Source organism: Cavia porcellus, unplaced genomic scaffold, assembly GCF_034190915.1.
Source record: "Cavia porcellus strain 051 isolate PalLab524CR breed Dunkin Hartley unplaced genomic scaffold, mCavPor4.1 scaffold_2, whole genome shotgun sequence".
NCBI lineage: Eukaryota > Metazoa > Chordata > Mammalia > Rodentia > Caviidae > Cavia > Cavia porcellus.
The window spans coordinates 72,242,022-72,265,895 of NW_026947485.1; the positions used below are offsets into that span (position 1 = coordinate 72,242,022).

The following is a 23,874-nucleotide window of genomic DNA, read 5'->3' on the forward strand; positions in this document are numbered from 1 at the left end:
GCCACCAACCCAACCCTACCAAAAATACTGAAGGACATTCCAGAGAGAGAGAGGAAAAAATACCAGGATTCCAGCAACAGTGGCAGAGAGGCCTTAATGAACAGAGCAGACAGTGGAATGAAGGAGAAAAGTGGACAAATTATAGCAGAAAAATAGACATGAGGCAGAGACGGTAAGCTATAATCTTTAATATAGATAGCCTTGATAACTAAAATTAAAAAAAAAACACAGGCAGAGTAGATTAGGAGGTAGGTTCCATTAAGATGCTCTGAATAGGAAATACACTCAACCCAAAAGAGGTTAATAAACTGAAAGTCAAACATGAGGAAACAATGCTATATGTGACAAGAAACCAGAGAGAAATAGGGACAACTCATCCAGCAGCCACAGATAGATTGGAAAGCTATGACACTTTGGGGCAGTGTAGAACTACACAGCTGAAAGGAAGGAAAACCCTATGACTTTAGTAAGTAAAGGAGTACAGCTCAAGATCAAACTCAGGGGTAAAAAGGTTTAGCAACACTCAGATAAACAGGCTGGCCCCCTAATCTAAAAACTAAAGGATCTAGTGGGACCCAAAACATACAAAGCATCCTGAGAAGGGGAAAGGTGAAAAATAGCCTAAAAAAGGAAGGCAGAGGACCTTGTTAATAGGGTATCAAGATTTAAAAGTCACAGTAGTCTTATTGCTCTGTTTAGTTTGATTTTATTTTGTTCTAGTCTGTCCACTCATATCAGATTTGAGAGCACAGACATATAACCAAAAAGTAGAAGGTTATACCATGGTAACTATCCTTAATTTCCTATTAACTTAAACTGAAACCCTGTATTACTTACATTGTCTTACTATGACTGGTCTTATTTGAAGCTGGTTTGTTAGATGGAGGTTTTGCCTTGACTGATTTTATTCGAATTTGGTATGCTTGATAGTACCAAGTCTAAGAGTAGAGACAACTACTCTGAAGATGACAAGATGTAAAAGATATCCATACCGGTTTTGATTATTAACCACTTCAAGTCCTACAATGTCTTCAAAGTTGTGTTTTTATAAAAATAGCTATGTAATACTATGCTTAATTGTATTAAGCCTGATGATATGGACAAGTCTATTGAAAATAACAAGAGAAAGCATAGTAACTACAGTAGATCACCTAATATTGTGATCTTACGTGTCTTTTTCATTGCATGTTTTTCTAGGAATTTGTTTTGTTGTCTTGTTATGATCTGTTTTTCCCTATAATACAGAGAGGATAGATATGCATGTAGAAATTCACACATGGGAAGAATTTTTTGGGGGTGGGGGAGAATTTTTTAAACTATTTACGGGAACAGATTATATAATGCACGATGTAATGAACAGATACTCTGAAAAAGAAAAGACACTAAGAAACCCAATGCTAATTCTGTAGCATTATGATATAAAATCTAGCAATACTATTATTCACTGTTCAGAGTGATATTAGTCTAGTCTCTTAAGTTCAATTTCAGCATATGTAAAGATAAGGACAGCTACTATAAAGAGAATGAGAGACATTATGGTAGACATTATTGACTTCTCCAATGTCAGGTCTTGAAGACCTAAAAAACCTTCATCATTCTGTAATGATTTGATTAGTTCTATAATATGCAGTATTTATTCAATGTGTGTGAAAATGGGGACAACTATTTGGAAGAAAACTGGAGACAATAAGATAGACAGTGAAGATCTCCAGTGGACTTGCTTTGAAATCCATATTTCTTTAAATTGTTTCTTTTTTTTTTTTTAATCGGTACCAGGGATCGAACTCACGACTGCCTGCTTGCAAGGCAGGCGCTTATGCCACTGAGCTAAATACCCAGCCCTTTAAATTGTTTCTTTATGAACTGTTTTGTTCTGTTTTGGTATGTTTAATCTCTCTTTAAGATAAAAAAGTGTGTAGGACTGATATTACTAAGTTTTTGTTGGATCATTGAGAAGAACTGTTGGTGGTGTCACTATTTGAATGTCACTTTGTATGCTTTAATTTTGTAACCTGAACAACTATTTCTAAGATGAAAATATGTAACTTATCAACTAATGATTTCTTACTGTTTATTTTTCTGTAATTCTATATTATTTCTACCCCTTTTTTCTGTTTTTTTGTTTGTTTGTTTGTTTTCTCTTTAAATAAAAAAAATAAGTATGGGAAACCCAAGTAGCTATGGAAAGCCTGCTATCTCTAAATTAACACATCTCAAATCCCATTTTTTTGCTGTCTGACCCTAGGAGACCAATATGAGTAGTTACCTCTTTAGCACAAACATATTCTTATTGATTCAATCCACTATGTTAAAGTTAAATCCATTCCTTCCTGTTGAACTCCTTGCATGCTTTATTGCAGCTATAAGCATTATAAACTTCCATCATGAAGTGGGGGAGGGGAAGGGTTACAGTATGTTTGATGCACCTGGCCCAGAACCTTTTAGGGAGAACCAGCTGTTAACACTCCTAAGGGACTGGAATCTGCCTTGGGTCACAGTGTCCTAGCCACCTCTGTCTACCCTCCCATATCAACTCTGTATCGATCACACAATCTGGAATCTAATTTCCATATTCCATAAAAAAGTAGTTGTATCTTCTTCACTGTAAATCTAGTTTCATGCTGACTTTGTGCTGAAACCCTCCTCTACCTGTAGTGAAGCCTGTCCTTTTAAAAGCCTTTTATCTTTTAGAATTTCTGTAAAATTTGAGTTACTCTTGTAAATAGCTCTTTTTGAATGGATCTATGCAAGAAACAATTCATTCCTTCCAAAAGCAATTCATTCCTTCCTCCCTTAAGTGCTAAACCTTTTTCAGAAGGTTTAGCACTTAAAATTACCAGAGACTTCCACTTGTTGTCCAAGGAACTCCCTTTTCACAGGTGCTTAAATAACACAACTGAGCACCAGAAGATGAAGCCACAGTCTGCACTTCACCTCCACTTCTCTAGGCCATATCGACCCTATTTCCTCTGATGAGACCAAACGTGGATGAAGAAAGGCGCACCTGCTTAGCTGCTCTGGTGCAGCCTGAAGGGATGGGTGACATGATAAGAGCTCTTCACTATAAGGAAAGAAAAAGGTTAGGACAGGCAAGATAAGAATAAAGTCTGCAGGGGAAGGGAGCATTATTTTCTGCTGATTTTGTTCTGTCCTTGTGTGTGCATAGCAATAAAATAGCAGTCCCATGGTTTTGGCCTACATAAGGGATGAAAAGGATCTGTAGGAATATCTAGATCTCAGTCTTAGCTATACAATGTGTCAGACATGTGACCTTAAGCAAAGTCTCATAACACCTGGGAGAAATTTCATCATCTGTGGACTAGAGATTCCACCATAAAGCACAAGTATATTTGTGAGACTAGATGGATCCATGGAGAGAGAGCTTGGTATGGTTTCAGAGAATGGCAAGGAGTCCAGGGGTTTGTGAAGGTGAATGTGCCACACTTCCCAGCCTTTTCTGGCAGAGGGAAGGTGTCCATGGCTCTGTGGGAGGCAGAGTCAGGCCCTGCCTGACCATGGAGCAGTCCCTTCCCTTCACAAGGATTTGGTGGGATCATCCTACCCTCATACCCTGAGTCCTTCTGGGAATCTGAAAGTGCTAGGTCCTCTGCATGTATTAGCACTTTCCAGACCAAAGTCCCAGGAACTTGGGGATCTCAGAGCTGTGAGCAGGGCCAGTGTGCTTGTACCATAATGACACCTATATACAGTGCCAGTGCCACACTGGTCATGATTTGAATGTGGAGCCCAAGTGGGAGTGTTGTCGCCACCTTCAGACAGGTCTATGAGAAAAGTGTGCTCTCCTTGAACACTGAATCCCTGTCATTGCCAAGGAATCTAATGTTAAGAGCAAGGAATCTAATGTTGAAGCCATCTTGGCCTTTATGAGAGTTGGGCTCATTGAAAGTTGATTAGCCATGTTTTTTAATCCATTCCTTGACTGATAAATAAAAAGATGTGGTATTTTTATACAATGGAATACTACTCAACTATAAAGAAAGATTGCATTGAGGCTTTTATAAGTAAGTGGGCATGACTTGAGACCACACTCATAAGAGAAATACATCAAACTCATGTGTGTAAATGCCATATTGTCTCCCTAGTGCAAGAAAGTGGAAGAGCAAATACAATCTAAAATCTATAATAAATAATGTGTAAGGGTAAGAAACTGCTCAAATAGGAAAAGTAACTGAGGTAGGGGAAAGGAGAAAAGAAGAAAGGGAAAATGAAAAAGACATAAATTTGTGTGTATATATATATATATATATATATATATATATATATATAGCTAAGATGACTATACTACTAATTGTATTAGTTATTGGAAAAGAACAGTTAATACACATGATTAAAGCAGTTTTTCATGTCTATACTGGTAATCTAAGAAACTCAATTGAAAGTAACAATATCAAATATTACAACCGTTGTTAAATTGATGTCATCTTGTTTTGAAAACCTATACTGTTATTATTTTAGGTTTGTTGTTGTTGTTTGCATCTTTTGCTTTTTGTTTTTTCTTTTCTGTGTTTTTTTTTCTCTTTAAAAAAAAGTTGATTAGCAAAGCTGTGGGGCACCCTAACCCTTAGCCAGCAAGCTGCATCTCCTTGTCATTTGGACTTGTTCACAGAGAAAAACAGGGAAAAACTCCTTTCACACTGGTGCACTTTCCACAGTGCCAAGGGCGTTCTTTGAAAATACGGAGTATACTGGACATGTCTGGACTCAGCCTCTTGGACTCTGAGGTGAAGGAACATTTTTTCCATAGGGTAGTTAGTTTTCTTCCTGTAAGTCATGAATGGACACTGAGAATTAGAGCTGGGCAGAATCTCTAGGCACCCTGAGTCTTAGCACCCTAGTGGAACAAGGTGAGTGCGATAACTGAGTCTGACTCCTGCCCTAGCATAAGCCTCCCTACTGTCATGTTCGGAGTGTCCTACAACCGGCAGTGCTGGGCAGTGTTAGGACGCGGAGTGGGACCTTAAGGCCATAGGCTACCATGCAGGAATCAGGCAACCCTGACGTGCCACGCCCCAAACATGAGGAGAGAAAGTACAAACAATTCTTCAACCAACTCATTTCTCTTTGCTGTGCTATTGCTCTTGTCAGGTAACCCCTCCCCCCTAGCATTTCCATTAAAATAGTGTTTCTAGAAATGTATGTATTTATTACTGTAAATAGCTAAGGAGTAAGGGAGAGTCCTGAACTTGGCATCCAAAGACCCAAGTTCTTTGTGTTCAAAAGCAGCTTGCACGTCAGTGGCCCATTTTATAAATGGGAATAACCTTCCATGTCAGCTGTTGCAGGTGTGAAGGTATCTTAGCCAGCACTGCACACACATTGTACCTGAAGGCAGAGGGCAGCTCAGGGCTGGACCAGGGAGCAGAAATCATGCAGACCATTTGGGATCTAGAACCCCTGACTGTTATTCTGACCAAAGCTAGCTACCTTGCTAACTGCAACACTGAGCCATGCTCCTACCAGGAGGTGCATGTGTATGTGTGTGTGTGTGTGTGTGTGTGTATGTGTGCATGTGTGTGTATGTGTACATGTGTGTGTGTGTGTCCATGCAAGATGAGCATCTGTGTAAGCATAGTCTCTCTTCATGGTCTGAGAGAATGAGAATTCCAAATAATACGGGGATGATTTGTTTTGATCATTCACCTTCTGTCTCTGATGCTTGAGATAGTGAGGAAATCATACACTCCTTACATGTTTATACACAATTAAAATTAATAAACACAATAGGGAAAGAACACCCCCTAGCCCATTTCCATGCTGCTTTCAAAGTGACCAATGTCCCTCTCATCGCTTTCCTGCCAGGTTGGTGGCCACACGATGCTGCCCATTCGCTGGATGCCCCCAGAAAGCATCATGTACCGGAAGTTCACCACGGAGAGTGATGTCTGGAGCCTGGGTGTTGTGTTGTGGGAGATCTTCACCTATGGCAAGCAGCCTTGGTACCAACTATCCAACAATGAGGTACCCAGTGGATGTGGGGAAGAGCTCGGAGCCCAGCCTGAAACCCAAAGGCCTCTCCCTGTTGAGCACCTTTTCTGGGCTGATCAGGGTGCAATCTTTTGCTGATGGCCCAAGAATACTTACATCGCCAATCATGCTCTGTATGCCTGGGAGCCTACTGTATACCTGAAGCTCATGGCTGAAGTGTAGTCACTACTAATTTAAAAGTGTTTTGGAGGAAGGAAAATCCAGTGTAGAAAAGCCTTGCTTTTCTAAAGATGGTACCTAAGAATTTTTTGCACTGTTAGTCTAATAAATCTGAGCACACAGAGAAGGCCAGCACTCTTAGAATTCCAATGACCTTTCAAAACTCTTTCCTTTCTATACCTTTCTCTAGAACATTACCAGTGAAAAACTCAAGTACTGTGTGTTCTTCCATTCTTTTGCAAAATATGAGTATACCATGGGATCCATGGGGGAATGTTTTCAGGACCCCCCCCCCACACACACACCAAAATGTAAAATGTTCAAATCTCTTATAGAGCATGGTACAGTATCTGCATATAATCTATGCACACCTTCCTGTCTACTTTAAAATGTTTCCAGGTTACTTATAATAGCTAATACAAATGTAACATAAATAGTGCACTATATTAAGAAATAATGACCCCAAAAAAGTCTGTATATGATCAGTATGGGAGCAGTTATTTTCTGAGTATTCTTGATCTGCAGGTGGTTGAATCCACAGATGTGGCACCCACAGGTACAGGGGGCTGACTGAATATTTATATTTGAGGCAGTCTCTTGGATAGGCATCTCACATCTTTTTCAGATTTGTGTCTGCCTTTTTAATCCAAAGCCATTATGAGAAATGCCTGCTCATTTCTGTGGCCTGCGGTTCCCTGCTAGTCAGTACCCTAACACACGTGACTCAGGCTGGTGAAAACTAATCCATGGGACTGCTGAGGTATAGGGGCACTGTGCGTGAAGAAATTATTTCTCCACACCAGTTTTGTGACATCAGAGTGGATTGAGAAATGAATATAAACCAAAGTAACCATGACATAAACCAGCCCACAATAATCATTTTCATCCTCTAAGAGATAAACAGTGAGTGGACTTCTTTTTCAAGAGCCTGTGGCACAGCACCTACCTGGCAAGTGCACAGTCATGAGTTCAATTCCCAGTACACACACATACACGCGCGCGCACACACACACACAGTCAAAAGCCTACTTTCCTACATCAGGGAAGGGGACAGATAGCAGTGGGTGACAGGGACCACAGCGCAGTCACACAGGAAGTGTCTCAGGGCTCCCCACAGCACGGCAGGGTGAATACAGTTCACAACAGTTACATATTCCACATAGGGAACCATCGGTTTACAGGCAACCAACTGTCCCCAAGGAGGAGTCCACAGAAAGGCTCAGTGGAATAATGCTGAGTCATTCATATGAAGGGTGTAACTTCATGAGCAACCAGATAAGGGCTGTTGGAAGGCTCCAACACAAAGTAATGATAAGTACTGAGGTAGATGGATTTGACTTGATTACTACCATGGAGTATATGTGTCCAGTTATCCCGCCCTTCCCCACAAATGCGTACACTTAGTATAGGCAGTTTTAAAAGGAAAAATAAAGGATGAACGAGAAACCCCCCCCCCCCCCCCCCCCCCCGCTCCCCTGCTCCGGCCACTCCCTGGCTCCCCGCTGGCCTTCCTGGCTGACTCTTCTTTGCTCTCCTAGGTGATCGAGTGCATCACGCAGGGCCGAGTCCTGCAGCGACCTCGCACGTGCCCGCAGGAGGTGTATGAGCTGATGCTGGGGTGCTGGCAGCGAGAGCCCCACATGAGGAAGAGCATCAAGGGCATCCACACCCTGCTTCAGAACTTGGCCAAGGCGTCCCCGGTCTACCTGGACATTCTCGGCTAGGCCCTCTCCCCACACCTGTCCTTCCCAACGCACTCCTCAGAGGGGCGAGAGGAGAGGACGAACCCTTTTACTGCCACTGGCTGCAGCAGGCTGCTGCGTGGACAGGCAGCTCTGGCGATCGAGAAAACCCGCAAAGCCCTCAGACTGCAGCAGTGCGGACCCCACCAAGGGATGCAGTCCTGACTTTTTTCGAGCATTGTCTCTTTCTTCCCGGCTCCTTGGTCTGTTCCTTTCTTTTCCTTTTCTACTTTTCCTTTTCTGTTTGTTTGGTTTTGTTCTCCTGCTTCACAGTCCTTCCTCCTTTTCAATCGATCTGGCTTCTGCATTACTATTAACTCTGCATAGACAAAGGCCTTAACAAACCTGATTTTTTTTATCAGCAGACGCTCCAGTTTGCCCACCACAACTAACAATGCCTTGTTGTATTCCTGCCTTTGACGTGGATGAAAAAAGGGAAACAAATATTTGACTTAAACTTCGTCAATTCTGCTGTACAGACATCAAGAGTTTGTACGGATTCATTTCTATTTATTTATTTATCTATCTATTTATTTATTATGGCTCTTCTTATTGTTTTTGGGTGGCTTAAGCTTGTGTGGCTTAAGGAAGACGTGCGCTCAATCTGGGAAAACTTTATCTGTGGGAGATTAAACCAGAGAAGGAAAGATTTATTATAAACTTCAGGAGAAACGGGAGAAACAAAGGCAACCATTGGGATCAGCTGGCATCTGTCCCCACTTAGGACAAACCTGGCGCGACCGTCAGCTGGAGGAATGCGTCCTGCACCTTTTCCCCAAGGCCTGCTGCAAGCACAGACCGGCGGACTCTGTGCTGTGGACTTTTCCTCTCCATCTCCAGACACACTCACATGAAGCAGAGATAAAACATGACTTCTTGAGGCACAGGACAGTGCATTCTGTGCTCAGCCAGTCTTGTCTTGGTTGTCATGGTGACAGCACTGGGGTCTTTTTCAAGTATTGTGGACCAAGCTTTTGCCAAGTCCAGTTGAGAAGAGGCAGATTCCATCTGATCATTTCAGGATCAGATGCGAAATCCAGGACTTGGAAAAATAGGACAAGCTCTCCATTTGGAGCCAAGTTTCTCTTATCTTGAACTTTTCAGACAGCAAGTGTCACCTCTGACTCCTAGTATCCATTCCTACCTGTCCTTTTAACTGTGCAAGCAAAACTGTGCATGGTCTTCGTCAATGAATACCCTGTGTGCAAAAACTAAAACTCCAGACGTCGTGACCCTGATAGGTAGAGCAGATCCATAAGAGGTACAATTTGTATGACTGCTAATGGCATTCATTAGCTGAGAATAAATGCCTTGGCATGGTACAGTTGATGGTGATGGGTTTTACCCAATATGGACCCCAAACCCTGGATATCTTCATTCATATGGAGCCCAAGGACTCTGGGACAGGCAGAACCCATCCCCAAGGGAAGGGAAATCTCACTGGGCATATCACATGCATCTATGTTCAGTGTACACAGGCCAAGGCTTTTGCTGTAGGCTCTAGTTGGGAGAGTGGTTTCATTCCAAGTGTTTCCCGCTTTTTTTTTTTCCTTTCACATCATTAAACAAAAGAAAAAAGAAAACTGGAAAATAGGCACAAGATGCCACGGGAGGTTGTGCCCAGACCAAACATTGGAGGTGCGCTGCTGGGCATGGTTGCTGGTCTTGAGAAAAGGTCATAAATTTGAATAGAAATTTACAGTTATTTAGAGAGTCACTCATAGCAAGGGGAAAAGTGTTTCCGCTCCTAAAGAGAATGTGCTACCCTCTGTGAGGGGAATTTCACTGGCCCTGATTTCTTTATAGTGTGAGCCAGATTGGAAGAGTGATCTCAATCCATTGTAAGTTATTTTATTTACTATTTGTTTCTGAAGGTGCAAGAGCTCCATTTAGGTTTTGCTTATGCCCACTAGTTATAGGAGCACTTTTTTTTTTCTTTCTAAGCTTTTAAAGTCAGTATAAAAATTCAAAAATATAAATTAGCAGAGAACAAACTGAAATCCAACAGCCTCTGTGGCCAAAAGAAGGGGTTGGATAAGACAAACTACGCAGTCCCTTTGGACTCTGCACTGGCCCAGAAGAGATGGGAGTTGAGGTATTTGTTCTCTTTGCCAGTGAAAAAAGCCCCTCCAGAACACACATAATAATATAATGAAAGCCATATCTCCATGATATATGCATGCACGTGTATATCATATTGAGGACCCATGGTACTGTTACAACACTGTGGAGCTCTATGAAACAGTAGGTATGGGAAGATGTGTACAAGCTCTTCTAGGTTTCTTCACAGGTAACCTGAAAACATACACAGATTTATGTGTTTGGCCAGCTGCTCTGTGAGAAAAAGTAGCCAGTCATTTTTTATTTTAACTGAGAACAAAGGTGATAATACTTAAAAGGATCATCTAGTTTAAGGAGGGTAGTGCAGTTTCAGGGCAAAGATTTGTTGAAAGCAGATCAGAAAATTGGAGTGTTCCATTCCAGTTGTGTGTTTTCGTCAGAAAGAAAAAAGCAAAAAATGAAAATAAAAATTTTTCCTTATACCTTTTGACAAGTCCCTCAAGGTCTTGAAATGAAAGGTACTATGCAAGTGCAAAGTTTTATAGTTATTTATATTGATTGTTATTACTACCATCATTGTTAGTACCTATCTTGTCTCAAGGGTATATGCTGACCTTAGAGATGTCACACTCTGAAAAGACATTGGCTTGCTTTTAAGAGTTGGATGAGTCACAGAATATTTTGAAACACTAGTTGCTGTCCTTTGACCACCTCTTTGTCCATGGTTTCCTAAATCTTAGCAAAGAAGCATCTTCATTCTACATATGACAATCACCAAGGATGACCTGTCATCAAACAACTTAAAAATCACAACAATAGCAGTGACAAAGCTAATCTCTTAAGTCCAGTCTGTCATCCACTTCCACTTATGATTGGTTCTGTTTTTGAAATGCCTTCCCAATGTGTTTACAAATTATTCTCATGTTTCATAGGCGAGGAAACTGAGGCTCAGAGACTCAGAGGCAGGCCAGAAGTCTCCAGCCTGGCTTCTGGCACCAGTGCACTCCATCCATGTACTCCAGTTACATAAGTGCACTCAAGACACTGATATACAAACAAGCAGTTCAGGAAAAAATGTATAGTAACTAATCCATGAAGCCGGATAGGACGGGAGAACAATGTAAGGCAATACATAAAATGGCAAGCTACAGAGATATTGTGATATATAATCATGCTCTCAGCTTCTGCTACATCCTTGTACACTGAATTGGTGTCCTAATTGGGCTTATTTAGAAAACACTTTGAACTATGCTATCAAGGATTATATCAGAATTCATATTATACGTGTGTTCACATCAGCACTACCTATGGTATTTTCATGTATTTATATACGTGTTATATACTTTATACATATACAAATGCACATACATACATAATGTGTGTGTTTATGTATAAATATATAGGCAAATGCTCATAGAGATAATTATAAGTAGGGTGCAGTATTAATAATTTGCTTAAAACTGCTAAATAACCAAAATTCATTGATGTCCCATTGCAGTTAGAGCTTCCATTCTCCATGTGGGTAGAACATAGCACTTTTCCACTCTGTGCAGCACTGCAAGGACAGAAGATGCACGTAAGATAATGTGCTTCCCAAAACAGCCGAAGAAAAGCCATCCCCTGGGCATCCCTCCTGTGGCTCCTGGGGAAGGGGATGCAGACCGAAATAGAGCTACATGTTTAAAGCTCCAGGAAAGGAAAATCAATTTCTTGGTCCTTTACACATTTGTATTATGTTCATCTTGTCCCACTATGACCCTTTAAACTTGTGCCCAGTGTTGAAGTATTCCAGATACAAATTTTAATCTTGGAGGTAAATAAGAAGAAATCTAAATGATACATGAGAAAAGCAAGTCTTGAAAATGTTCACATCCACGTTCAAATGAACCAATCAGTGGTATAAAGTACTGTATTCAAAAAAACCTCATGACAAGAGGATTCCCTGGTCAACAGTGGACATTTTTTAACCTTTCTTTTTGCAAATTGGATGGCTTATAATACCAACAACGTTAAATTGTGTCTAGTTTTTTAAATTGCTGCATTACACAGATTCCCTTGATTCTTTTAATCCCCCATTACTTTTCCTTCCCTATTTGAGGACTTTATTTCCAGTATGGACCTTCAATTTGGCCCTATAACCCTTTCACTGAACTCTCATGAGAGGAACGGCTGGTAACCCAGCTCCCTGAATATCTAAACTCACAGTAATGAAAACTCCTCACAATGTGTAATTGGGATTCAGAGACTCAGGTTGTGATAATTTGTAAATGAATTTCAAATGCTATTCTAAAGAACTGGAGGCAGGGGGATTATAGTTAAAGTTAATAGTGCGGGAAAGGGTATGTTCTTGTTATCTGGAGTGAATCACTGCTGCTCAAGTCAAAGGTTCTTGAACATATTTAGTCTATTCTGTTCCTCTCTTTTTCACTGACTTCTATTTATTTAACTATGTATTTATTTATTCATTCAAACACTTGTTCCATTCATCACAAACAAAAGCAAAGGAAAAAGAGAAAGAAGAAAGAAAGAAAGAAAGGAATTTATGTATACGTGTTGCAGGCAAAACACTGTGAATCTCACAATCACAACCAAGCAACTACTCTGCCATCCTAACACATGTCTCAGGTGACGAAATGGGAGAAGAGGGCAATGCTGACTTTCAGTCTGTGCGTTCTAGGCCAGGTCTGTTTATTTATTTATTTGGTCTATGCATTAATAAAAACGATCTTGAGTGAAAGTTGGCTGAATATTCAACATACTAGAGAAAAGAAAAACCTACTAGTAGCTATGTGTTTGAACAAGGAGAGAAATTGGAGAAAGTGAAACGTAAAGGCCTCTATATCTCACAGCTTGTACATCTTACCGTTGCTTTTTACGTGTATAAAACAGCTGGAAATGTTCTAAACACAAGGCCTTTGAATTCAGTGTGGATTTTCAATATGTAATCCCTTGACAAATGACCAAATCATGGTGAAATACTGCTCCTCGCAGCCCCTTGATCCTTTCTGTTATTTACAAATCTGCCTAGAGGTGTGGACACTGCATTTGCTTCTGTATCTGGAGAGATGTTTGTATATATCCAGGCCACAGACACACTCACGTCAACATCTCTCTGCAGATCTATGTCCCTTTCAATGGTGACCTGGTATTTGGAACTCTGTCTCTCTTCTCATTTGGTTTCTTTTCCTTTTAATGTGCTGTCTCTGTACCGATACTTAACAGTTCTTGTTTTGCAATCTGTTTTGAAGTCAATTGCTTTACTAAGACCCACTGCATCTTGGCTGATTTCAAAGTGAAACCTGAATACAGTGTTTAAAAAGTTCTGTTTGTAAACCATGTGACCAGCTTCTCTCAACCTGACATGGAAAGTCTCTTGTACTACAGTGTATTTAATAAAAATGATGTCTTACAATAAATAACATCCTCCAAAAGAGAGACTTTCAGTAACATGATTGCTGTTTTAAAAAATGGTATAGAATTTCCATAAGGCATACTGTGTTTTTGTTTTATATGCACACACACACATACACACACGCGTGTGTGTGTATTTAGATAGGTGTGTGTGTGTGTGTGTGTGTGTGTGTGTGTGTGTGTGTGTGTGTTTAGATATGGTAGCTGTGGGTGCTGCCATGTTCAGTGGTTGAAGGGACTGAGGATAAGTGGCCTTACCTGGCTGATCTCTCCACAGGTCTGACACTTTTGACTTACTTCAGATAGCTGCAATGTCCTTATCTATTGCCTTAATTCCTGAATTTAAATCAGTGTTCTGTCTCTGTTCTCCAGTATAGTGGCCAGTGTGACTAAAGAACTAAATTTGAGATTGCATTTAATTTCAATTAGTTTACTTTAAGTAGCCACATTTGGCGAGTGTCTGGTATGTTGGATCGCACACAGCAAAGAGGCATTGTAATCTGTAAGACACCAGGCCATAAGAAATGTGTACTGTGGCATCTTAGGCTAGAGCAGCCTTAAGGATGGGGTGACCTTGGAGTAGAAGGAACCGATCACATTGATCCTCAGCATTTCTCAGATTCAGTTCCTAGTGTCTCACCTCTTCTCAACCCTCTGAAAAGTGCAGCTCTCATGGAAACCTGTGCTTTGGGAACCTATGATGTGGCTGTAGACTGCCCAGCTCTCAGATCCTTGAACATTGCCTTTTGAACACTTTCTCTTTGTGATAAAGATATATTTTCATTGGATTAGAAAAATATATATGACAAGGTTAAAACTTAGCAGGATTTGGAGATTTCAAGCTGTGGAAGGGGCATGAAAATCTGTTCAAAATTCCTAATAGGTTTATGTGTCCCTGTGAGATCAAACCTTGGACTTCCCTCAAAGAAACTGGACTACGGAAGTGAAGTTTAACTGCTACATCCTTGGCTGGTACAACCCAATTTTAGTTATTAAAGGTCCTAACCTTTACCATACTTCATCATATATTGCTATTATTGGTGCAATTACAGAGGTTCAATGGAACCTGGCCCTGAAGTCAAGTGTACCAGACCCTCACTTCTCCATACATCCATCCAGCTTTCCCTCTCTGAAACACTTCTCTCATACACCCATAAGTTGCATAATTTCTTAGGAGTCATACTTCTGAAATCTTGATAGTAATAACTTCATTAAAACAGACATAGCTTTAGAATAAGTCACCTAATAAAAACAATACTCACCATGTGCCAGAGTGTTCCATATCCTTGTTACTTTCCGTTAGAGGTTGTAGTTCATACTCTTTTGGTTTCATTGCTGAGCCAGTGAAAGTTTTCTTTTTAATTTCCCAAAAAGTTAAGTCAAAAAGAAATTGAACAATAAATATAATGCTTATGATTTACCCTAAAGATTCATATATTAACTCATTTAATCCTCAAATCCTATTAGATTGAAGATCTAATAGGGCTCAGTTCCAGGAAATAGCCAGAAATGCAGGTACCTAGTTAGCATAAGGAAAGCTTTCTGTTAAGATCTGAGCTGGCCTGGTGACTGGAACTTTAGGGTCTTGGCTCCAAGTCCCTCAAAGATTGCTATAAAGCAGTTCAGTGGTCAAGATCTGTAGAAATGATATTAACAGGAGAAGTTATAGCCAAAATTCAAGGTTCAAGGAAGCCAGACAGTTTCTAGAAAACTGAATTTGAAGGGTGAGGCATCACAAAGGGAAATTCAATCATTAGAGAGGGTAACCATTTGGCCACTAAAATAATGCCCAAATCTAGCCAAAACTGCCAGCAAAGTCTTTTTGGTACTTTCCTGAGGCCACAGTGTTCCCAATCCCACTCTCCAGCCTTGTGAAAGATGAGACTCTCTAGGTGGAAGGAAATGCTTAGCAATGGTGTTCTGGGACTAGGACAAAGTTAGAACCAGGATTTAGGAAGAATTCAGGCAATGAAACATGTACATATTTGGCCATTTGCTGAACCTCAAGTTCTTTTGTGACCTCTCCCGTTTGGAGCTACATGAGGTCTAAAATCTTCACATCCATCTGCCATTCACAAGTGATGCTTTACCAATGAAAGCAAAATTTGGACCAAATTCTTCCAAACAAGTAATATTTATTGTCAAGCTTACATGGCTGACTGTCAAGACCAGTAACTTTCTCTTCTGTTTCAAAAGCAGATATAATGATGTGTTCATGCCAGCACTATCTAACCTCTGTTCAGAACAGGTGACAAAGAAGGCAGTAGAGCTCTGAACTCTGAAAACTGACCTTCTGGCTTTAGCAAGCTGGACTAGCCACATATTAGTGCCTCTCACACAGGAATGATGGTGCTCATACATTTCTAATGATCGATCTTCAGAATCAGTCACTACAGGCAAAAGTAATATCCTTTATGTCACTTAACAAATCTCATAGTGTTGATAACAGTATTTTAAATAATCGTTAACTACTAAAATTACTTCTCACATGGGCTTATGTAGAGGGGTCTCCAATATAGGGTAATTTCATTTGTTCACATGTATTTGACAACTTCCAAACAGACAACATAACTATCTCCAACTACATTCTCTCCTATTGTGGATATGAATTTATAGCTGCCAACATAGGTATGTAAAGTGTCACATATTCATTTCTTTTCAACTGGCAATATCTGCCCCACCTCTTAGAGAAAAAGCAATCTCAGCCTTTAGGAGTGTTATGGTCAATACACTGTGTCAACCCAGTGACTCAGCAGTTCTACATCCCAGCATGTAGAGGACATGCCCTAGGGTGGCTGTTAACGCCCTAAGACATTGTAATGGTTGATTCATTGTGTCAACTTGAGAATTTTAGAAGTTTAACGAGTGGTTCAGCAGGGCCCAGGTTCTCATTTTGTAAACATTCTGAGCCTGTTCAAGAGGAGGGCCCTGAGATGGTGTGAGTGCTACACTTGCCATAGGTTGGGTGGCCTGTTTATAATATAAGGGAGGAAAAGAGGCTTGCTCTCCCCTTCTTGCTCTTGTTGCTTTTGCTGTCTTCCCACTTGAACTGTTGCTCCTCTGCCACACCACTCTGCCTAGGAGCCAACTGATTATGGACTGAAACCTCCATAAACCGTGTGTTAAATAAACCTTTCCTCCCTGAATTTTGGGCATTGGATGTTTTGTCTCTGCAACAATAGAAAAGTAACTAAGGCAAAAAGGGTGCTCCTTTCCTAGGACAACTCAGGGATCCCAGACCTATTGAAACCTAGGAACTATGAGAAGCCACAGTTGAGAAGCCTGCGTCTAATACAGACATACCCTGACATGCCGCTGAAAATCCCTGCAGTTCACTTCTTTCTGCAGTAATTAGGAGTCAGCTCAATTCTGATCCAAGAATTCATACTCATCAATATGTCCCTGTACTTTGGAAAATTATGTTTTCTAACCTTGGCATTTTCCTTTCCCTTTCCACAGCCGAATTGTTCACTAGAAAAAGTCAGTGGTTACTCAGCCTCTATAGTAGTCAAACAATGAAAATACTACTTGGATCTAAGGTGTATAACAAACAATGATTGTTTTCTTTTCCTGCAAAATATTTTTTTTTGAGAGTTAATAATTATCTTTTAGTTTGCTTGCTTGCCTAGTTTTCTAATTATCATTAATTCAAACTCAGATTCTTGGTTGCTTATCTAAATCTCTCAAAATGCATCACCTATTCAAACACATATATATTTTATACGTTTTGTCTGCCTAGACAGTTTCTTTAAATGCCTTCTCACTGATCCCACATGAACACGTCATCCCTAATCCTGGTGCACAGCCATTATTTGGGCTGTTTCTTCTCCAGTACTTGAGGTCTTCATTTTCTCTCTCCTGCTTTGTCTCTTTTCCCCTTTATCACTGTATTCAGTGTCTCCTCTTTCTTGGCTTACCTCTTGATTTGGTGGGTCACATCCTCCCACAGATTTTTAAGGAAAAATACACAAGTTAATTTTTAGGAGCTTTTAGTGTCTGAATGTGCTCTCATTGTTATACTCAAGCTATATTTTGGTAGCATATGGGATGTTAGACTGGCAATTTTCTTCACATTAAGAGGTGGATATAGATTGACTTCTACTCCCAGTATGGCTGTTGCGAGATACAGAGTCTCTTGATTTTTTTTTTTTATGGAATCATTTGTTTTTCTGGAGGTTTTGGGTCTTCTCTGTATTGTGAGTATTCTAAAATTTTGTGAAGAAGTGTCCTTGTTAGGGTTATATTTAACCTATTTTACCTAAGTAACAGTCCTTCAATCAGTCTTTCCACTTCAAAATTCATTATGTTTTTCAATTCTGGAGATCTTTTTGAATTATAGACATTCTTCATTTAATGATCAGGTTCTATTCCTACAACTAGGTCATTAAATGAATTGGTCACTAAATGAGGAGTTTGAAGTATTATGTACTATATTCAAAACAAAGAAATGGTCCAAGTAAACTTCAAGTTGATGACTTTGTATTTATTTACATAACTTTAATGCACTGCAAAGTATAACAAAACATAAAATTACAGTATGGATTGTTCCATGTAGTACAATCAGCAAAAATTACAGACAGTGTAAACAAAGTATACTCTACCAAAGACACTGAGACTCAATAAACAAGATGTACAGAGCTGACCCCCAAAATTCTGAACAGCAGATTATAAATCTGAGAAGTTATTAATCACATAGGTCATTAAACAAGGAATACTTGTATTCTGTTGATTTATTCATAAGTATTTAATTTTTCTTGATGTTTTTGTGAATGGTATTGCTTTGCTAATTTTGTTCTCAGTGATTTCATTTTGATGTACAGTAATGCTATTGATTTTCAAGTGTTGATTTGTATCCTGATACATTACTGAGTTTGATCATTAATTCTGGAAGTCTTTTGGTGGAATATTTTGGGTCTTTTATGCAGATGATCATGTGTCTGCAAATTATGGTAATCTGACTTCTTTCTTTCCTACATGTATTCTTTGATTTTTTTTTCTGTTGCCTGATTGCTTTAGGTAATGTTTCAAGGACTATGTTGAACAGCAGTGGTAATAGTGGACATCCTTGTCTTGCACCCGACTGTAAAGGAAAAGTTTTCCATTTTTCCAGGTTTAATATGTTGGCAAAAGCCTTGTCATCTGTGACTTTGATAAGATTGAGATAAAGTCCTTCCATACCTATTTTTTCAAGGTTTTTATTATGAATGGATATTGGCTTTTATCAGTCTTTTTATGTGCCAATTCATGCAATCCTGTGATTTTTGTCTTTGCTTGTGCTTATGTGATGTATTACATTTGTTGATTGGCATATGTTGAACCATCTTTGCATCCTCGGGAGGAAGCTTACTTGGTCATGAAGTATGATCTTTTTGATGATTTTTTGCATTTTGTTTGACAGGATCTTCTTGAGGAATTTTGCATCTACATTCATTAAAATGACTGCCCAATTGTTTGGGAAGCCCTGTAATTGGCTGCCACCTTATATCTGCAGGCCACACCACCTTAACATCTGCAGGCCGCACCACCTTAACTCCCTCTAGGAGTTAAGTTTGATAGTTAAGCAGCGCCTTGCCTATCTAGCTTGTTTGGTCTATTCAGGAATTATGTTAATCAGCCCGCCTTATGAGCCAACGCATGGGAAATTTGAATTGAGGGAATTGACCTATAACCCTCGATCTTGGCACTGTTGCTAAGTTACCTGCTACCTGCTGGCGTCTCAGAACCCAAATCCCTCCTCCTCAATACCCTATATATTTGTTACTCCTTCGTGAATAAACGAGGCTTAATTGGATTTCGTCTTATCTCCATCCTTTGTGTCTCTTGTCCCCTCTTCATCTCCACTCCCCCTCTAGGGTCTCCAGGCAGGCCAGGACACAGCTGTTCTCTTTTCTGGGTGGATCTTAGTCTAGTTTTGAAATCAGAGTAGTCCTTGCTTCCAGCAATGACTTTAGGATCACTCTTTCCCTTTCTATTTTATTAAGGAGCTTGATGAGTACTAGCATTAGATCTTTCTGGACATTCTTTATAGGGAATACTTCAGGACCTGGCTTTGTCTTAGTTGATAAGTTTTTTTCTACTTAAGTTTCATTGCATTTTATTGGATTATTCAGGGTTTTTATATCTTCTTGGTTCAGTTTTGATAATGCATATGTATCTAGAAATCTAACCATTTCTTCTGAATTCTCCCATTTATTGACATAGAGGTTTGTGAAATAGCTGCTAATCACTTCCATTTCAGTGATGTGTGGTATGATTTCACATTTTTTGCTTCTAAATGTGAGGCTTTATGTTTTTCATTAATCAATTAATATTGATTAATGGTTTCTGTAGTTTGTTTATTGGTTTCAAAAAACCAGTTGTTAGATCCGTTCTTTGTATTACTTTTTTAGTCACTGTTTCATTGATTTCTATTCTGATTTTTATAATTTGTTTCCTTGTACTAGTTTTGGATTTGGATTGTTCTTGTTTTTCTAGGACCTTGTGGAGCACAATGAAGTCATTTATTTGGGATTGCATTTTTTCTTATGCGGTTATTAAGAGTTATACATTTTCTCATAGGACTGCTTTCAGTGTGTTCCCATAAATCCTGGTATATTTTAGGAACTTATTTGTTTCTTGATTTCTTCTATGTTCCATCGATTATTTAACATTATGCTGGTTAATTTCCATGCATTTGCATAATTTGTGTGATCTTTTGCTATTGAGCTCTAGTATCATTGTACTATGATCTGATAAGATGTGTGGTATAGTTTTGATTCTTTTACATTTACTTAAGTTTACTTTATTGGCTGCAATGCAGTCTATTTTTGAGAAATATTTTCAATATGCCATAGAAAAGAATGAGCAATCTATTGATGTTGAGTTGAACACTCTGTAGATATTAACTCCATTTATTCAATGGGTTGATTCAACTCAGATATTTCTTTGTTAATTTTTTTTTTTTTTTTTTTTTTTTTTTTTTTGTCTAGTTTGCCTGTTTGCAACGTGGGGTTTTAAGGTCTTTTACTCTAATTGCATGGCTTTTTATCTGATCTTTTATGTCTTGTGGTATCTGTTTTATAAAATCTGTTGTGTTGTTTGGTGGTTATATGTTTATAATTGTTACCTCTTCCTGTTGAATTGTTTCCTTAACCAGTATGTAGTTATCTTCTTTGCCTCTTCTGATAAGTTTTAATTTAAAGTCCATTTTGTCTGAAAATAACTACTCCTGATTATTTGGAGGAATCTTATTTTATGCAATATTGCTTTCCATCCTTTCATTTTTAGTCAGTGAATTTCATTTCAGGTTAACTGTGTATCTTGTATGTGGCATAATATTGGAAATTATTTCTTGATCCATTTTGTCAGTCTGTGGCTCTTGGTTAGGGAATTGAGACAACTACCACTGACAGCTATTGCTGAACATTATTAATATATGCCTGTAGTTGTCTTATTTTGCTGTGGCTGATTCTGTTTCTATTTAACTGCTTGCCTTACCTGGTGTAATCACTCTTTGGGGCATTTTTCCTTTGTTAGCATTATTGTCTCTTTCTAAGGTATCATTAAGAATTTTCATAGAGAGCTGATTTGGTCTTTATGGATTTCTTAAGGCTTACTTTATCACAGAAATATCTTTTTTCTCCATCAATTTTGAAAGATAGTTTTGCGGAATTCACTCATCCGTGTTAGAATTCATTTTCTTTTTGAGTGTGAAACACTTTACTAAGTTCCATTGGCCTTTAAGATTTTTATTGAAAATCTACTAGATTTTCTCTATCAATGATACATTCATTTTAAACCCAGTTTTTAGAATTTTTAAAGCAAAAAAGAATAAAAATAATGATTCAGAATTTCAAAACATAATAATAGGACATTAACACTGGTTAATATATTCCATATTGTTATCTTCAAAATGGATGTTCAGATTACAAGATGTAGGCATAAAAAATGATTGAACAATTGAACATGAAAGTACAAACTGTTCTTTTTGATGAACTAATAGTTATTGGTGGTATAGTTATCTACCTTTAACATATTGATTCTGTTCATGCATTAGACTTCTGGATTTGGCTATGATGTGTCATGAAGAGGTTTTATCTGATCATGGCTCTTTGGAGCTCAATGTATCACTCCTCTGTATGTTAAATTCTTTTCCCATATTTGGAAGTTTTTCTTCTATTATTCAGTGAGTGAATTTTTTTGTGCAATTTGTACTGTCTTCTGACTTTTCACAAATTCCAATTAATCTTACATTAATCTTGTGTGGTCTAGCAGCTTTCAAGATCTATTTTTCATGTTTTCTTTTGTTGTTTTCAAGGTATCTTTCCATAATTGATCACTGACAACAATTTGGGCTGGTACTTCTGACACTTATCATATGTTGTTTGTTTCTGTTTTCCAAACTTTCAATGAAATTTTTAATTGTCGAAATTTCTGTTTTGTACCTTTTCATGGACTCTTTTCTATGCTGGACATTTTTATTTGACATAACTTTGTTAAGCTCAGCTAACTTTGTATTAGTATCTTTTGTAGATTCACTGTTTTATTAGGAATGTTGCATGTTTAGTTATATCTTCCTTGAACTTGTCAAGCACTTTAATGACCTGATTTTTTAAATGTATTTTGTTATCCTTTCAAATAATTTATCTATGTGGCTTCACCCTCAGTGCCTTACAGATCAGCTGTAGAGGAGTTGGAGTTGTTGGAAGTATTTTGTTTCCTTGTCTTCTTATGTTCTGATTTTTTGTTTGTGTGTTTTCTGTGCTGAGATCATAGATTGACTATAGTGGAAGATTTTATTTACATTATGGAGACCTCTTTATTTTTCCTTGTCTCCTCATGTTTCTGTTTTTTGTTTGTTTTCTGTGCTGAAACCATAGATTGATTATAGTGAAAGGCTTCATTTCCAGTATGGAGACCTCTTTATTTAGTGTCTGCTTTTTGGTGTTGCACTCTGAGCATGGCTATCTGTAGGCCTTTGTCTCTGTCCCAGGATTCCTCCTTAAACCTCTGTTTATTTGGAGAATGGGCTGTAATGAATTTGGTTCAGTATGCGGTTCTCTGAGAATGAGCTCCAATTCTGTTAAGATACCAAGGCAATCCAGATACAAGCATAACGAGAAAACCAGTCGATAGCAACCATTGTGTCACCTTGGCTACAGTAATAAAATCAGCAACAATAGTAGCATCAAAGACAAACTGGATATTGGCAGAATCTAATAACCAATAAAATACCACTTTTAATATAAAACAGACCTATGAATATAGTAAAAGTCCTAAGACAAACCCAGTATTGACCTCCGGTAAATATTCACTGAATGAAATGACTTCAACTCCAGTAACAATAGAAAAGCATTCAATAATACTAGAACATAGTTAACTACCTAAAGATTCATAAAGAGTAATGGTTATAATGGTGAGGATAGAGAGTATGGGAAATAAAAGCATGAAAAGAGTGAAATTTCAAAAATTAAGCAATGAAAGATGAGAAGGAGCTGAGAAAAGTGAAATAAAGAATCCTACCAAGAGAAGTATTAGTGTTAAATAAAAGTAACAGAAAAGAGCAAGCAAGAAAGAAAAATACAGAAAAACACTGAAGGGAAAAATTAATAGAAAAAACAAAACAAAAACGGGGGAAAAAAACCCTCCAAACTCTTCCCAAAAGGGAAAAAAATGGGTCCCAAAATTCCTATTTACACAAGAATTGTTTTCTTCTAGAACCTGTAATCTTGTGATCCACCAAGTCCTGTCCTCTCCACTCAATTTTGTAGCCTGTGAATTTGGGAGGTGACCCCTCCGCTACAGCAGGCCCTCTGTCTGTAAACTCCAGACTGAGGCACCTACCTCAGCCAAGATAAATAGAAAGCAAGTGAACCATAGGTCTGGTCCTTTGAGGGTAGTTGTATTTCCATCCACATCCTGGAAAGACTAGCTTCCTTCTTACCAAGGTTCCTAACAAGGTAAATGTAGTTGTTACCTTAGCTCTATGTAAAGATCTTAGTCAGATGCTTAATCCATTTGATATAAAAACTCCAGCCATAAAACTACTACGTATTTCATAACCCAGAGAATCACAAGAATTAACCTCCAAAACTTTAGTTTGGATTTTATTTTCATTTTGCACATGAAGATTTTTCTTCCTTTTCTGAAATATTTGTTATTTTTTGTCTTGCAATAGTATGTGCTCAGAACAAGACAGGAAGCCTTGTATACCTATTCAGACTTCCATCTTCTTTGGAAGATGAGAGAGAAGAATGAGATTTCTTTGGAAATCTCAATTTTCTTCCTTAGTTTAAAGTGAGAATTCCTTTCACAGAATCTTGTTTTTCTGGCAAAATGAATATCCCAAAGGTTCTTTTCAGCTTTCACTGTGAGTGCAAATCACTCTGAGAAGTTTGGAAGACACAGAAGACAAAGTTTTATCCTGAAAAAAATTGGTTTTTATTTGTCTGAGGTGGGCCAAGATATAGGTTTCTTTATTTTAAAGATCTTTAGGAATTTCCAAAGTGAAGATAAG

The 23,874-nt window shown here is 38.6% G+C and overlaps 1 protein-coding gene across 4 annotated transcripts in view; it reads left to right on the forward strand.

The window, feature by feature from the left end:
* Positions 1-13,399, forward strand: part of Ntrk2 (neurotrophic receptor tyrosine kinase 2) — a 346,711-nt gene extending 333,312 nt beyond the window's left edge. For all 4 annotated transcript variants that reach the window (XM_063243697.1, XM_063243700.1, XM_063243701.1 and 1 more), the window contains 2 exons: positions 5,821-5,979; positions 7,704-13,399. In XM_063243697.1, the coding sequence (XP_063099767.1) occupies positions 5,821-5,979; positions 7,704-7,889 (345 nt within the window). In that variant the 3' untranslated portion in view covers positions 7,890-13,399. The remainder of the gene's footprint in view (positions 1-5,820; positions 5,980-7,703) is intronic.
* The last annotated feature ends 10,475 nt before the right edge of the window (positions 13,400-23,874 follow it).